Genomic DNA, 16,958 nt, shown 5'->3' on the forward strand with positions numbered 1-16,958 from the left:
GTATTTACAATGCTGAGTATCTTGACTCAGGTCTGCTTTTGGTCTTACTTTTTAGGATTATGAATCAGCTCATCATGTCATTTTCATTGATTACTTGGGCAAAAGATCCACTGTATTGCAGATGCTTCTTCTTTCCAGTGGCAGAGGAGACACAAGATCCTCCAAAGTCTTAATGTGTCTAAGCTCTACTTAGTGCCTTCTGTCTTCAAAACTATTAATTCTTAGACTGTCTTAGCCCTGGGGAAAGCTTAAATCATTTGAACTTTTGAAACTACACATTTAGATAGTAACATTCTGACTATGGGCACTGGAAAAAAAAAAAAGCACCAAAAAACCCCACCACTTGCTAGGCAATACCAAGCACTTCCAACACAAGTGCTGAATACTTACAACTCCCTTGGCACAAAGATTTTTTCCATTTACTCTAATTACAATCCATCTGGTAAGCGCTTTCAAGTAAGCTTCATGAACTGAGCTGAAGTCTAGCTGCCTCCCTTCAAAAACACGCTGGATCTTTATAAAGAATCTCTCTGACTAGAGTCCTCAGTGTCCAGCAGCCAGAGAAGCATAAGATCAGTTCCTTCTTTTGACAGATATGACTGAAAATCTGCTCTGACAAAATAGGAAAAGAGCCTTCCTTGTCTGCTGCAATTCTTCTACTTGCCTACCTGAATTGAAGGTTCACTAGTCCACAGAAGGAAGGCAAAAATTCTTGCATTCCAGCTCCCCTTCTACCAGAACAGTCTGTGTGGTTTGACCCAGCAGTTCAAATTTTGAGTTGTGACACTTGAGTTAGATCCTCTCTGGAGGATCTTCAGAAGCATCCTTACCTTCAGTGTTTTCTCTTGACTGGCATAGCAGCTCCCTATTTGTCCAGCTTCATCCACAGGCATGAAAAGCCTACCCTGGGGTACCTGCTATGGAGCTAAGACATTAAACCACAGCTGTTCAGACCAGTGTAACAGGACTTTTGCTGTTTGAGGTTTAGGGCAAACAATCCAAGGTTGCAGAAAACTTTAAATGCAGTCAAACATCAATCTTTCCCCCACCTTCCATTCCACAACCAAGGTTTTGGGTGATCTGCCCTGGAGAACAGCCAAAGCCACGAGGCTTGCTCCTCCTGCTATGGGATTAATGGAGCCACTCTGAGGTTTCATCTGAGAGCTAATAGCTTGTTGAATGTAAGTCCTTACAGAACAGCTCTTGATTTCCCAAAACACAAACATTGCTGTATTTTGGAAGCACACCTTCCAGATCCAGGGGTCATTTTTTCCCTCTCCTCCTCATCATGGTGTGTGGTTTTGTTCTGGTACAATTCATTTTGGTTTGTTTGTACTGCATTCTTCACACAAGCTAAAAATGACAAAGCTGATTAAGCAATCCCTTCCTCCAAAATACAAATACTGAAGTCTATGACAGCTCTTTCTGCAGCTGTAGACATTTATTCCACACTTTAAAGAGTGCTGACTCTTACACAGAAATATTTTACTCTCATCACAGCAATAATTTGTAAGGTAAGAAGTTTTATTATTAAGACTTCCTCCATCAACAGTTCTAATAATAAAAGGGGAGAAACAGCAGGAAAAAACAAGGTAGAAAAGAGTGACTAAGGCCCATTTCCTTTACAGTTTTTAAATCAACAATTATTGATGATTTGATTATATTTTTATTATTTCCATTATGATTTTATTCTGCGTTTAAAAACAATCTTAGCCTGAGAAGACACATTTCCTCTATTTCTTCACAAGCCATACTCCTTTTGGATGTTGACCAGAAAAAGCACCATTATCTTCCTTAAAATCAGGCACTGTATTTACAGTTAGCAGCTGGGCAAGAAAGAGAGCACAAAACAGGTGGAAAACTACACCTTATTTATCTACCTGAGAGACAATAGAAAAAGGGATTGGTCCCAAAAAACAGACAAAAAACCTAAAATGTTTAAAGAGAAAAATATGATGGAGACATCTTCATTACTGCTATGCCAAGGACTGTATCCTGTTTGGTATCTGTAGCACTGGTGCAGTAAAGGAAAATACACTGGGGAACGCAGTAAGGCTAATTAACATTACAATCAATCACACAGTAATGCCCTCTTGGGGTGTGTTTTGAAGGCACATCATCCAACAGGGAAAGATTGGTAATGGTTTGGCTGATGTATGCCTGCAGATATGCAGCCTGCTGACTTCAGCTGGCTGAAGAGTTAAACGTAATTTAACAGTACCTCAAACCATAACGTTGTTACAACTCAATTCAATTTTTCTACAGGAACCCATAATACTCCTTGGGCCAGAAGTTCTGAGTTTTCTGCTAAGCAATTCAGCCTTTAGCCCTGAATTTAAAAAAAAAAGTGAAGCTTCAGAAGGCCAACACACTTTTTGGTTCTGTAGTAACCCGACCCACATAGGGATCCCAACTACAGATATTCCATATTTCAGTAATTGGTTCAATAACGCTCAGAAGTATGGCACTGTGGAAATCATTTGCAGAGGCTCCATACGAAGTTAGGAATGGTCAAATAACTCAGTGGCCTTCAGCACAGAAGGGAAATGCAGGGGAACATACCCACAGAAAATGGCACTCCAGGCTCTCACATCCACAGGCCTGCACTTTCCTGTTCCTCTGCCTTAGGTCTCCAATTTCCTCACTCTTATTCCTATAGAACTGCTGCCTGCACCTTTTCACCTTCACCCATATATACATAAACAGTGGTATGAGCTCTCATATGCTCCCCACTGCCCCTTGGTTTGGGGACTTCTATTGCCATTGCTGACTACACATAGGTTTTTGAAAACATAGCACATACACAATTTCTTCTTATTGCCTTCACATTTCAATTACTCCCATCGCATATTGTCTCAGCTTTCTTACTACGTTCATAATGAGAAGTAACCTCAACAAAGCCTATGTTAGACAAGAGATTTCTCTCCTATATACTCAGCAAATGAAGTGTCAGCAGACAGAAAGCAATTTGTTTCCAGTCCCAAAGAAGCCTCCAGCTTGATGGAACCACCTCCTCCATTCTACTTTTCCCTGTATCTCAGCACCAGAGAAGAGAAATGAAAGAAGCACAAGAAGAATTAAGAACACACCTTTTAAAAAAAATTGTATAAATCACATTCATCACTGGAATTAAGCTGTGTCACCTCCCCACCTCTGGCTTAGCCAGCTCTCTCTCCTTTGTGCAGTGTCCTTACGGTGATCTCCACAGGAAGAAATAAGGGTGGGGAATTCCTCTGTGAGGATCCACTGCTTCTTATTTATGTAGATAAGCGTCTAGCCAGAGTTCCCCTGAATCTTTCAAAGAGCTGCCAAGAGAGAACCACATTTCCTTAGAAACAAGGTAACGAAATACAGCATCTATACTGTCCCATAAACTTGTGGGAAGAATTCCCTTCTATAGATTAAGCAAAGGAGATCCTTAGAGACAAGTCAGTGTAGTCTGTAGCTCCTTAGAAAAGATAAGAAAGAAGCAAGTCACATGTCTATATCAGATGAAGACTGGAAGACTAAGAAAACAACCTGAGTAGAATTAAGCAAAAGGAGCAAGCACGGTAGAAGAGATGCATGACTTTTCAATGGAAAAGAAATACTGAGGGTGATGAGGGAGGGAAAGAAAGGAGGACAACCCCTTCTATGTCCCTTGCTTGTTCACTCTAATGTTGAGCAGCCCTTTACCCAGAGAATGCAGTGGGTTGATACATACTATACTATATCTGCAAAGGCGGTGAGTAATGGCTTGCAGTGGTACTCAATACCATGTTTGGCACACAAGGACTTCACCAAAGGGGCCACTTTCCAGTAATTGTGTCGAGGCATTGTAGGAAAAAGGCTGTGGGGGGTGGAAAACAAAGGGAATTCCATTATTGCCTTGCACAGTTCCCATATCACTTCTGTACCTAAGCTTAGGAGGCACACAGCCTCACTTTGTGCCTACAGCCATTAGCATTCTGCAGTGGTCTCTCACACCACTTCACTCAATAGCTGTACTCAGCAGGAAGCTGGGAATTCTCATTCACTCCTATGCCATGCTTCCCATATCAGAAGTGGTTTTGGTGCTCACCAGCACTCCAAAAAGTTTATGACCACCATATGGATTTCCCACGTGGGGATTCCATCTCCTTATAAAGAACACAAAAATTACCCACATTATACATTGTTCCTGCCTTAGCTGATAGAGAGACACGGACCTAAGTGGCTCCTCATGTCTCATGTAACTAGCACTCCCTAAAATACTCTCATATCCCCAGCCCACGCTTCAACTCACTGGTGCTCAATTTGGAAGTTCAGATGTCCACTGAACCAGTCATTGAATAAGGACTGACGAACGTTACACGTTGCCTGGAGCTGAGAAAAAACATAACAATTAAGTATTATTTGAGGATTGCCACTTCTCTTACACGAGTCAAAAACAACAGTAAGCAGGCAGAAGTTCCTTATCATATGCCTCCTCATTGAATACAGCAATTCCAAAAGCCATCTCAAGTCAATATGACTTGGTCATGCTGTGGTATGCGATTGTTAGGGACATCATTTCGGAGAACAGACATGATTTCCCCAGTAAGATTAAGAACTATGATGTGCTATGCTGGTCCCCTCACATCTCTCACTTAAACTATGTAATGCCTTTTGAGTTTAAATGTGACAGACACAAAGTGTGAGATTCACCCTTCACACATGGGAAGATCTCCATCTGAAGACCACTGCAGCATCTTTGGTTTTTTTCTTTGACAGAATCTGTATTCTGCATTCAAAGCCTCCATCCCACTTCTGCACCCCCTTTCTTTGCACATATCACTCACTTCACACAGTGAGGACAAGCTGCTTATGTTTTCCTCTCTCAGTTTCCATTGCTGCTGTGATCAGCTCTCTTGGGTGTTATGCATGTTCTTATCATTCAAGGTCACAGCTCTCTGGAAAGAAGATCTTACCTGGGTAGAGAACCAGTCCACATTCTTATCATAATCAATATGCATTGGGATGTGATTCATTTGTGTAATCCAGACAAACCAATTACTCTCTATGAACCTGCGCATACAAAAATAACACAAAACCATCACTGATCCCACACCAATACCTAACTAGTCAGAACAAAGCACTCATACTTACAAAAGCTAATCATAAATTGATGAAATTTTGTATTTATATAAGCTAGTCAACAATTGATAAGATTAACACCAGGAACCCCAAATATCTGTCCAGCAGATCAGGCTTACACAGATCTTCTACAGACACATGCCAAACAAACAAACTCTGTCTTGCTGAAAGGAATAAGGGAATGGAATAGGGAGCAGATGGAAAAGATAACCAGGAGGCTGAAGAGGTGATACAAAGGGAACCAAGCAGAGGAAATGCACTCAATTTTAAGTTGAATGATACCTGACTAACAGATGAAGCCCCAGGATACCCTTCACGCCCAGTAAGGGCAGGTAAGTGAGAAAGAATCGGATGTAGAAGGTCAGCATCCAGGCCAGGTCCTGTAATAAACGGAATAGATAAAACTTTGTTAAGAGGAGGAATTACTGGCATTCAAATCCATCTCTCTCCAATTTAGAGACAAGACTGTTGTGTAGGACCATGTCAAAGGCCTTAGAGAAGTCCAATGATGACATAGATGACATCAGTTCTTTTCCCTTGTCCACTGGTGCAGGCACTCCATCACAGAAGGACTCCAGATAGGTCAGGCAAAATTTGTTCTTGGTGAAGCTACATTAGCTATCTCAAATCACCTCCCTAGCTTCCACATGCCTTACAGGGGAAGATCGTGGAACAGGTATTCCAGGTACAGAGGTGTGGCTATAGTTTCCAGGATCTTCACTTCTACCTTTCTTGAACATGGGAACAATGCTTCCCTTTTTCCAGTCACCAAGGACACCACCTGACTGTCATAACTTACCAAATATGATGGAGAGTAGTTGGACAACCATATCAGACCATTCACTTGGGGAACACTTTTTGTTACCCAAACCTAAATTGAACTTTTCAGAGAAGGGAAAGTAGCCTCTGTCCTCCATCAAACATTATCTCCCTGATCATATAACCCCACCTCCATGACAGGGAGATGAATGGCTCAGAGATCTTCCTATTAATGCAGCATTTCCTACACTGAAATGCTCCTGTAATAGAAGGAAAAGTCACCACCAGCAAAATGGAATTGACTTACCACCCACTGTTTCCTCTGTACTACAAAGTAGAATATGTACCACTGGAAGTAAAGAGGCACCAGAGCTGGGGGACCAACTGTAATGGAGAAAGAGATCGCAGAGACATCAGCCATGCCTTCTTAATCACACTGATGTGAAGTGGAAAATTGAGAGGTTGAGAACATGCTGTTCACAGAACTGTAAAATGTAGGGTTACTCACTGATGAAGAAGTACTTGTGCTGGTGGTTATAAGGCATGAATTTCTTCTTTTGTTCGCCAAGCTGTTAAAATAAGCAAATTACACAGGCCATAAAGACATTTTCATATACAATCTTATAAATTCCTAAAAAAGCATGCTTAGATACCTCCTATCAAACAGATATCCTGTCAAACAATACCAGTCTCCACAATGCCATTGGCTTCATTTTTTCCCTGGAACTTCAGTCTATGACTGCTGTGCCATGTTTTCTGAAGAGAACCTGATCTCCCTGCCTTGGATGTGCAACAGGCTGGGTAGTTTCTTGCATTGCAAACAGTAAAGTACACTGGAAGCTCTTGCCCTACAGAGGGCATGATTGCTTAAGAAAACATACCACACAGTACTGAGAACAGTTTGCCGCCAGTATAGGGCTTCATTAAAAAGAGAAACCTATGATACTACAGACAAAGGTGACAGTGTGTAGAACTCCCACCTACTCGCAGTTAGTCTCCGAAGCACAGAAATAAACATCTAGACACTAAGTTGTGCCTACAGGAATGGAGGTGAACAGATTATCCTCCCACTGAGGCTGCTAATGTTTCAGTGTTCCTCGTATCAAAATAATAGATCACATTGCTGACACCCCCAAGGAACTCGATGACATCCCTGTATGTACCCAAACTAATTCAATGGCCACTAATGCCAAGGTGCTTCTTCCATACATTCATTAAATACTGAGACAGCCCATTCACCAAACCAACCAGTCTCTTGTCTCCCAGCTCTCCGCAGCTTTCCAAAACTGCATGCTGCAACCTCACATACTTCACTAGGTCTCACCTCTACAGAGAGCTTTTTTCCCAAAGCAAAAAATAAGGGGTGCATGTTAACATCAGGGTCCTTTCGGAAGCAGTTGGGTTTTGCATGGTGCTGGAAGTGGAGGTGGTTCCACCAGCTGGCTGGTGCTCCCTGCAGGAATCATAGAACCATTAAGGTTGGAAAAGACCACTAAGATCGGAAAGTCCAACCCCAACCCATCCCCACCATGCCCACTGACCATGTCCCTCAGTGCCATGTCTGTGTGTTTCTTGAACTGTTACTGGAGGTGTGACTCCAACATCCCTGGGCAGCCTGTTCCAATGCCTCACCACTCTTTCTGAGAAGAAATGTTTCCTAACATCCAACCTGAACCTCCTCTGGCACCACTTAAGGCCATTCCCTCTCGTTCTATCACAGTTACCCAGGAGAAGTACACTACAACCTCTTTTCAGGGCACTGTAGAGAAGAAGAGATGAGAATACAGTGCCACTAACAAGCTGCACCTTCTGCCCACAATCCTCCCTCCCCAGCAGCTCCTTGTATTTCTTCTTTCTTATACAGAGGTTCTTTTTAACAGCAGAGGCTCCTGGGCTGTTCTCTGATAGATCACTCAGCAATGACTGCTCACCTTCAGGTGGCCGATCACAAACTTGTGCACCCAGTGGTTCCATTTGGACTCGCTAAAGACTGAAAGATGTCCAAAATCATGTTGGAGCCAGCCAGCCTGGGCCTGGATGGCAAAAAAAAAAAAAAGAAAAAGAAAAGAAAAAAGAAAAAGAAGAGTTGGGAGCCTTTGCTTCCACAAAGGGGTTTCTCCTCTACGCTTACATTCCCACATCAAACTATCACCTTTTACTGTATAGCAGTGCAGTTCAGACTCTGCTATTGATGTTTAGTCCCAGACTAAAGGAAGGAAAAATTAACGTAGCTAACAATCAGCACTCGCTCTCTTACAAAACTGTACTGAAATTGGCAACAAAGTCCCCTTTTAGGAGCAACTTGCTGCTGCCTTCTCCGAGTACTTGTAATTCCAAAAGGATCAGCTGGCTGCAGCAGGAATAGCTGGGGCTTTCAGAGCTGCTCTGCCCTCTTCTCTAACTCACTGTATGTTCCCATGGGAACTTGGTGGCTTGGCCAGAGCGCAGTTCCTTAGAGCTCTGGCACAAGGGACCTCAGAAGTGCAGCACGGCTTTACTTTGTGTGAGGAAAGCTGGAAATAAGGACAGCTTTGATGGGCTGTGGGAAGCAGAAAGCAGCATGAAGTCTGCTCTACCAAAAAACTCATGTCATGGTAGTGCAGTTCTGACCCCTCAGTGGAACCTGGGGAGAGGCAGAACTTTGGGAATTCTACAAAGACCAGAATTTCCCCCATAGTCAGTCTCAAAGGACTACTATTTGGGGTTTCTGGGACTTTTCTGGGTTTTTTTCTTTGCTCACTTTCTGTGCCTAACTGCTTACCTGGACAGTGCCTAGAAGCAATGCAGAGAAGATGAAAGGCACGGTGGATGATCCAAAGTACCAGATGGTGAGCCATGCTGCAACATCCAGCACCAAGATGTGACAAAGATGCAGGAGGAAAAAGGTGCGGTTGGGTTTGAGAAGCCCCATCTTCTCAACAGTGGCACGGAGCTCACGGAAATCTTCTACCAGCTTTTTCTGTGGGGAGATGCAAGAATATGTACCTACTGGTCCGAAAATACCCCAAGAACCCCAAGAAGAGTGTTGTGTCTTCTCTTCAGGGAGTTACTGTGGCAATGGGGCAATGCTGGGGGTCAGTCACTTCAGAGACACATCTTCAGCAGCTGCATCACAACCTCAAGTAGGCAACGACTTCTGGGATACTTTCTTAGTTGACTGCATCTGCTCTCTCCATTCCCACCTATGGGTGATTGGTGGGCATTCTGGCTGCTACTAAGAAAAAGCAAACAGCACAGCTTCAACCCAAATACCAAAGTTTTTGAGATACTTACATTCTTGCTGGGTTCAAAGCTGGGTTGATCCGGTGCCAGTTCCCCAATCAAGAGTGGGTTCATGTACTTTTTCACCAATGTCTTGTCAAGATGAAATGCTATGAAAGGATCCTGAAATACAGATATAGGAACAGGATGATAAAAACGACAAAAAACAACACTTTGGGCAGTGGCAAAAGAAAGCTATTTCATGATGTCCTAGATTACATCGAAAGCAAACCAGTCAACAGAGTTGGCAGGATCTGATATTTCTGCCATGAACTTTACTGCTTTCTTCTCACTGTGAATAACTATTTGTAGCTGAATTTTCTGCCTTAGTTTCTATCAGGCTGCTATGAAGTACAGCTCACCACAGAACGTAGGCTTACTCCCATCTAACCTTAAAATTCCACAGAATCATTAAGGTTGGAAAAGACCACCACAAACATCCAATCTAGCTATAAACTAATCACTGCTATGCCCACTAAAGCACATCACCTACAGCCACATCCACCCTTCTCTTTCACAGTCTGCTGAGCCCCAAGATCTGTCACCTCAACCACATATTCCCTTCTCCCTTCTTTTGTCTTTTGCTTTTATCTTACTGTCCTCATACACCATAGCAGGAAATGAAAGCCAGACTAGGGACAGGGACAAACCATTAGCACAAAAACAGAATCAGCTGGCTGAAAAATGGGGCAAGAGAGACCACAGACAGACGATGGCAACTCCTGGTGACTGACACCAGCCTCTCAAAGCCCCCACATTGCTCCAAGCGTGTTGTGAGGCAATCTCCAAAGACTCATTACTTCCACACCTCCAAAATCTCCAGAGAACCCATACTTCCACACCTCCCTGGAATATTCTTGTTTTCTTGGTTGGTGCCTCATGCTCCCAGCCAGCTCCCCTCCACATCACAGAAGAGTACCCCAATAACTTTCTTTTTCCTGCTTACTATGCTGAAGATCCTAATTAGGGAAAACGGTTAGTTTTATCAGCTAATTGCAACGTCAACCGTTTGAGCTGGAAGGGACCCTTAAAGGCCATCTGGTCCAACTCCCCTGCAATGAACAGGGACCCTACACTAGATCAGGTGCTCAGAGCCCCGTCCGGCCCGGCCCGGCAACCAGACAGCCGGGTGAAAAAGCACCAGTGGGTTCAAAACACGAGGCAGCGGTGGCTTCCAAACGCCGGCAGCGCAGCCGCGGGGTTCAGCTCCGCTGCAGCTCGGAGGCAGCGGGCTCAGGGCGTGGATCGGCCGAGGGGCTGCAGGGGGGGCGGCCCGCCTCGTGTCTCTGGCAGCGCGGAGCTGCGGGAGGCGGCAGCGGGCCGGGCGCGGATGGCACCATGCGCTCAGACCAATGGCCAGCAGCAGCAGCGGGGCGCAAACCGCGGAGCAGAGGGACGGCCGCCTCTCCCTGCCAGCGCCCAGAGCGCAACCGCAGCGCTCAGCACACGCAAAGCGGTGCTCTTTCCTTCTTTTGTTTGCTCGGGTTTTTTTTTTCCTCCCCTCTTCTTTTTTTCTTGCAGAAAACAACGGCGTTTTCTTACAGCGCGCTGCTGAGCGGCAGCAGCGGGAACCCACGAACCGCCCCGCGTCCCGTTCCATTCCAGCAGCGCTCACGCCCCGTCCCTCCCCGGCCCCGCGGCCCCTCACCGTGGCGTCCTGCCCGGCGTAGTGGCTGATGACGCGGGAGCCGCCCGGATGCCGCCGGTGGAAACGGCTGATGTCGTACACCTTCCTATCGATCACCAGCCAGCGCTCCTCCGCCGCCGGGCCCCGGCCCGTGCGCTGCGCGATCTCCTCCCAGGTGAAGCGGCGCAGCCCCGGCTCGTCCCCGCGCTCCTCCATGGCTCTCCCCGCCGCCCGCCCGAGTCCCCCCGCCGCGCTCGGTCGCAACCTCCTGTTGCGAGCCGCCCCGCTAGCCCGCCTCTCATTGGCTCCCCGCGCCGCGAAGGCCCCGCCCCCTCGCCGGAGCTCCGCGCCCATTGGCCCGCGTTGCCTCCCGCCCGCCCCGTCGGGGCTGCGTGTGGCCGCCGGGCGTTGAGCATCGCGGGGCGTGAGGAGCGCTGAGCCCCGCGGCGTGCCCGGCTTTGCGGGGTGTGCCCCGAATCCTGCCGAAACAAAGCGAGATCCGCCCGTGCAGGGATGCGCACGCATCACAATGAGTGCCCCACGCCCTTCTCCCGGTCCCCAATTTCCTTTGTCTCTACCCGCACCGCCCGCTCTGACCCAGTTACCGCAGCCCTGTCGGTTGTAGCCATGGGAACCGAGCACCGCACCGGGGCTGCCCGGCTCGGAATGACCCTCTGCCCGCACCAACCACGGATCCAACACCTTTTTTCCTCTTCCCACTCCTCCCCCCCCCCGCCTTCTTTTAGCTGGCAGTGACGGTAACAACGCACTGATTTTCCCATTCAAATTACCTCAAATTAATTGATCACCTCTGAAGCTTTTCCTGATACGAAATCTGCATCTCTAATTCGGGCATCATGGGAGCCACATCAGTCACCGGCTCCATTCACTGCAGCTCCTCCTGCGTGGGTCATCTCAATGGGCCTCACACAGGCAAGAATGAAGTCTATGTCATAAAGACAGCAAAGGAAAGCCAGCTGCTGTTACACACTTAGCAACATCTTACATCCAGCTGTGGCTGTCTGCACTAACAGAGTCAGTCTTCATTTAATTGCTTTAGGTGATTAGATAAAAACAGATCACGGAGCACACAGGGACCTCATGACCAAGTTGGCAATGTGGAGAAATGGAGGAGGGGGGCTGAAAGGGCTGCAGACCTTCCTGAAGCAGAGGAAAATGAGTTGGGATAACAGAGGGATCGGCGGGGCATGAACCTGTGGGGAAGTCCCACTAATAGAGTCAGCTCTTGGCTGTGGCTCACTCTGAGCAAAGCCCAAGGTGCAGAGTGCATGGTGTTGTGGTGTGCCAGCAGGAAGGCTGAGAACAGGGCCAGGGAGTCGGGGGAGAGAGGACATCAGGGTCAGGAGCAGCTCCACTGAACAGAACGAAATGCGGAAGAGTTACAAGATGCAGACTGCTGCCAATGCAATTCCAGCAGCTGCTCTGCGGGAGGAAAGCACCATATTTAGCAATATTTCCCTTGCAGAGAAGAGCTGGAAACTCAGGAGTTTCTGCTCCCTGTGTTCCAGCTCTTTGCAACATCACTCAGCAGCTGCAGCATCACTGGGAGCGAGCTGCAAGAGCCAAATGGTTTGAACAAGGAAAGTTAGCCTTGTACCCAGACCTCTTTGTTTGGCTTGCTAACAGGTTAATGACACTAACAATTCATTCTTGGGTTTGCTTATAAACAGCGTTTCTTCAGTCCGCATTAACTGCATGGAGTGTTTGCTATGCCCTAAAAGCTAACTGTGAAAAATGAGAGGTGACAGTTATACTTGGCAGAGGGAAACAACAAATATAAGACGTGGTGGTCTACTGGTGGAAGACTGTGGTCTGGGAGGAGGTTTCAAACTTGCCTGAAAAAGTAAGCAGAAATCAGCAAGGACGGAAGAGCCAAGATAAAAACAAGCGTGCCCAACAGAATATGTAAATTAAGATAAGTAACCGAGCGAGTAAGGTGCTAATTGTTTGGTTTTTCAAAGAGAAATCTGAAGAAAGAGGAAATGCAAGAACCCCCTGATTCCAGCTGCAGATTGCAGCAGAATGTCTTCATTCTAAATTATTGCCAATGAGATCACACTGATAGGGCAGTGTTAGAACGGAACTCTTCTCTCTTTAATCTCACCCCAATGAGTATTTGCTATGTCTGCTGCTTCCTGTACTAATTAAGTGCTATTATACAGCCTGCTTCCTTGGCATCCAGACCTGACAATCCCCCACGGCCGATCCAAGATCCTCTGCAGAGGGTGGAATTGGTGCCAGTGACAGCACTGTAACGGGAGGTTGTGGATCTTTTTGTTTGTTTGCCTTGTAAATTCGGTCAGCTCTTCAGCACTGTCCCATAGCTAGAAAAAGTGCCACCAGCTCTCTCCAAAATGCTGGGATACGCCAAAGGAAAACTTAATTATATTTCTTTTTCTATCCTTAAAAAAATAAATAAATAAAAATGCAGGTAGACATTAAGAAACAGTGGGAATTTTCCGTGGCAGAGCAAGGGGCATTCCTTGCACTTCCAAAAGGTACATCCTAAAGCCATAGGATCACAGAATGTCCCAGTTAGGAAGGCACTCACACAGACCATCGAGCCCAACTCCTGGCTCCACATGGCACCACGGCTCATCCTGAGGCTCCCACATCTCCCGTCCCCACTCAGATGTAACCAAACCCCCAAGCTAACAAATACATTTACACAAACAATGCTTGGTCCAGTAAGAAATGTCAAGGACCCACATGGCAACAAAATGGTTCTGCTGGAATCGATTGTGAAATGTAGCAGGATGAATGGTTGTTAGAGATTGTGACATTTGGTATGAAACTATCTCCCTCCTTTCTAACTGTAATAGAGTCATTTCATATTTTAACACCTACAGGCCTGGCGCACAGCCTGATTGGCAAGCTGCTGTGTAAATACATGTTTTGAAAGATCCTCGTGGGCCCCTTCCAACTCAGGATATTCTATGAACACATCAACATACGAGAGAAGAGAGTATGGACACTTGCTGCTGACAGAACAGAAGGCAATCACAAGACAGAGGTAATCAGAGGTGTGAGAAGGGACACTGACACTCAAAACTGGGGGCACGGTCATTAAGAAACAGTATTACTGGCAAGGCAGCCTTCTTGAGAGCTTCGTGTTGACACACGAACGATGGGCAGAGTAGCTGAAGATGATTAAATTGCTTTGAATGTGGAATCGCTGTCCTGCAGCTATTTTCCATGTAGAAGGCAGGCTGTGTGTACCACCGTAGCCTGGTATTCCAGTTTAAACACTTCTATGCAGTGGTGCCAGGAGAGGTGTTGCTGCGTGCCACTGCCTGGAAAGCCCTGGTGGGACAACACCAAAGTCATCCTCCAGGTAGGTTCCAGAAGGCATACTTTCAGAGTCTTATCTTGCCAATCTCTAGATTATATTCCATACGGGGATAAGAAAACTAACACCAAAATTGAATTTTCTATTTCTTTTTTTTTTTTTCAGTTTCCTCAGAAAGTGTTTCTTCCCTTAACACCAACAAATCAATGTGCAGCACTGAGTAGAGACACCTAAATTCCCTTTCTCTCCTCATTCCATGCCAACTCAGCGAGATGGCCTTCCCTTCACTTACTCAAGGTAGCTCATATATTTCTGCAGTGCTCACAGGAGCAGACGTACCCCTTTGATGTGTTCCTCCTATAAAAACTCCCCTGCTCTACACTTCTTTGCTTCTCTTTTCCATTTCCTGATGTATTTCTCACCACTCTCCTAATTCTCCCATTAAACTTGGGGCCTTTGTGTCCGTTACACAAGCTCTTTGTGCTGCTAAAGCCACGCCATGCAACAAATACAGCCTTTCACCTAGTTGGCCACAGCACCGAGTCTGTTCTCTTCCCATCGCCCTGGCTAGTTTTGTGCCCAAGAGCCAAACAAAACCTAGAACAAGTGCCACAGAGAGCCTTGCCAACATTACAGCCTGTGCTACAGAAAGATGATAGCACTGTTGCTGGGTGGTTTTTTTGTTTGTTTTGTTTTTTACAGGAACCTTTCAATGGTCTGCTGTTACATTATTACACAGTTATCTTTGTGAAATATCTAGAACATCAAATGAGGAGTTGCATTAAAGACTTCATATCAATGTATATCTAAAAGATACAATGGCAGATTCTGCTTCTTCCCGGCTGATTCTTCTTTCTTATCAGTGTATTTCCACCAATTTACACTGATACATTTATTTCATTGACCACTGACCTGATGGACTATGACCATCAGCCCATACTGTGAGTCACAAAAAATCCATGTCTTTATCTCTACAAGGTCAAAAGAAATCATGACCTTGAATCTGCTTTTGGACATGGAGGACAGACCTTGAATTAGGACACTGGACAAGCAAAAATATGTCGTGAGTCTGCAAATTTAATTCCATTCAAAATATCTGGCGTTGTAATGGATCCCCTCTACTTTCTTTCTCATTCATTCTTTCTCAGAGTGAAGCATAAAGAAATGCATCCTAGGGCAATTAATTGCAAATAGAAAAGAAAGAATTAAAATCAAGAATATTTATATGTACTAAAAAAGCAGTTTTCAAATTGAGGTCTGTAGACATCTCAGTGTTTACGGACCTGAGCGCTCAACAAAGATAGTCCAAAATTTCACATTCACTAAACATGGATCTCTCACTGGGAAACTCTTGAGGAATAAGAGATCAAAGCAGCAAACTACTGCCATATGGAACTAGTCAATATAGATTTGGCTGTCAGCCTGATTTCCCTTAGGATTCCTTTCCACACATGGAATCCTCGAAGCTGAGAGCAGCTCTTTCACCACAGTGGCCCAATGGCCAACGTCAGCCAAGCTCTGGTGTGGGTTCTGTATTACTCTTTAGCAAACAAAGCTTGTAGCAGTCTCACTTTCACAGTTCAAGCCTGTGTTTCCTGTGCAAGGTCACCAGGATGGGAGCATACCCAGCTGAAGCATTGCCACGGCAGCCTCAGCTACATGGTGCTGAGAGCACAGAGAGCACAGCCTTAGTTAGCACTGTGGGGGTCAAACCATCCCATGCGCCATGCCCCATTCTGGGACATTCCCAGAACACAGCACAGAGGTTACAATGGTAAATTTTCCCACATGACATGCAGCAAGCTTCGGGTCCACTTTTACACCGTTATACCAGCAGTGCCCTGCTGACGTTTGTTATTACTGTCCTTGTCAGAAGTCTATTTTGAACTGAACTAAATAAAGTCTTGGGAAAACATTCATTTCTAACTTCCATCATCCCGCGCTGCTGGAAGGACTGTTTAATGGTCCAAAGCCCTCATGCAGCAGCCAGACCAGGCGGAAGCAGGAGCCTTTAGGATGCCTTGGCATGAGAATGGCACCAGGTGGTTCTCACTGGCATGCAAGTGCTGCATGTTCTTTGACTTTGCTCTCCATTCCTACAGCCTGTGTACGGTGTGTGGGTGGAGAAAGGGAGGGGAGCAATGGCTTCTTGAATACCCACTCCCTGTTCTCAGCTCCTTCATACCAATGGCAGCAGAAAAAACAGAGCCTGAAGTGGGGCTGGGGCTGGCCAGGTACACAACAACACCAGGGTTGCAGACACTGCTCTGCTTCCTCAAAGGAGTCGTCCCCTACCCCCTGGATAGCAGGATCATAGGATCACAGAATCATTAATGTTGGAAAAAGTGTCTAAGATCACCAAGTCCAACCCCCACCATGCTCACTGTCCCTCAGTGCCACATCCACACAGTTCCTGAACATCTCCAGGGATGGTAACTTTTACCACCTACCTTCCTGTGCAGCCTGTGCCACTGCCTCACCTCTCTTTCTGAAAAGAAATGTTTCCTAATATTGAATCTGAGTTCCCTCCTTCAGTAGTGACATGCAATAGATGGCCAGAGGGTAAGCAAACATTGTGAATTGAAGTTTGATGGTCAGCCATAGGGGCTCCTACCCCTCCTTTTGCAGACCAGGTCAGAGAATGGGGTCTGAGCTGCAAACCCAGTGTTGTTCCTGACCTATCATTTGGTCATACAGCAGAGAACCATCTCTGTGCTGCAAGTCAAGAGAGGCAATCTGTACCCTAATAACATCAGTGTATGAAGCCCACTTAGAATCAGCTAGAGACACTGAAGGAAAGAAAAACGTGCCTTTCATTTCTTAACGAAGAGTCACAGGGGAAGATGCCTATTGTCAAGAAAGCCATTGATCATGATTGCCTCGCCCCAAAAAGCAGCTACAGGTACC

At 45.9% G+C, this 16,958-nt stretch overlaps 1 protein-coding gene and 1 long non-coding RNA gene across 10 annotated transcripts; one reads left to right on the forward strand and one right to left on the reverse strand.

Annotated features, from left to right (window-relative positions):
- Positions 1 to 1,432: 1,432 nt before the first annotated feature.
- On the reverse strand, positions 1,433 to 11,399 carry LOC116239007 (acyl-CoA (8-3)-desaturase-like). Its single transcript, XM_031608987.2, has 12 exons — positions 10,763 to 11,399; positions 9,127 to 9,237; positions 8,615 to 8,812; positions 7,785 to 7,886; positions 7,178 to 7,306; positions 6,362 to 6,422; positions 6,161 to 6,237; positions 5,377 to 5,474; positions 4,929 to 5,025; positions 4,265 to 4,344; positions 3,704 to 3,829; positions 1,433 to 3,305 (listed from the first exon to the last, which is right to left on the reverse strand). The coding sequence occupies exons 1-12, from the start codon at positions 11,264 to 11,266 to the stop codon at positions 3,254 to 3,256; spliced, it is 1,635 nt and encodes a 544-aa protein (XP_031464847.2). The 5' UTR covers positions 11,267 to 11,399; the 3' UTR covers positions 1,433 to 3,253.
- Positions 11,400 to 11,587: 188 nt separating this feature from the next.
- Positions 11,588 to 15,163, forward strand: LOC116239010 (uncharacterized). Of its 9 annotated transcripts, XR_016466780.1 has the most exons (6): positions 11,682 to 11,776; positions 12,433 to 12,605; positions 13,612 to 13,775; positions 14,022 to 14,096; positions 14,217 to 14,348; positions 14,754 to 15,163. It is a non-coding gene; the product is annotated as an uncharacterized LOC116239010 (long non-coding RNA). The 9 variants fall into 9 exon arrangements; XR_016466784.1 differs by lacking the exons at positions 12,433 to 12,605; positions 14,754 to 15,163 and adding an exon at positions 12,271 to 12,388 and having other exon boundaries at positions 11,682 to 11,801; positions 14,217 to 14,745; XR_016466778.1 differs by lacking the exon at positions 14,754 to 15,163 and having other exon boundaries at positions 11,682 to 11,801; positions 14,217 to 14,745.
- Positions 15,164 to 16,958: the final 1,795 nt, after the last annotated feature.

Source organism: Phasianus colchicus, chromosome 5, assembly GCF_987193195.1.
Source record: "Phasianus colchicus chromosome 5, bPhaCol1.hap1.1, whole genome shotgun sequence".
Taxonomy (NCBI): domain Eukaryota; kingdom Metazoa; phylum Chordata; class Aves; order Galliformes; family Phasianidae; genus Phasianus; species Phasianus colchicus.

Coding starts and splice junctions, on each gene's coding strand:
- LOC116239007 (XM_031608987.2), bottom strand. CDS start 11,266: ATGCGTGCGCATCCCTGCACGGGCGGATCTCGCTTTGTTTCGGCAGGA. Junction 8,813..9,126: donor GCTTTGAACCCAGCAAGAAT/GTAAGTATCTCA, acceptor ATCTCCCCACAG/AAAAAGCTGGTAGAAGATTT. Junction 4,345..4,928: donor TGGACTGGTTCTCTACCCAG/GTAAGATCTTCT, acceptor GTTTTTTCTCAG/CTCCAGGCAACGTGTAACGT.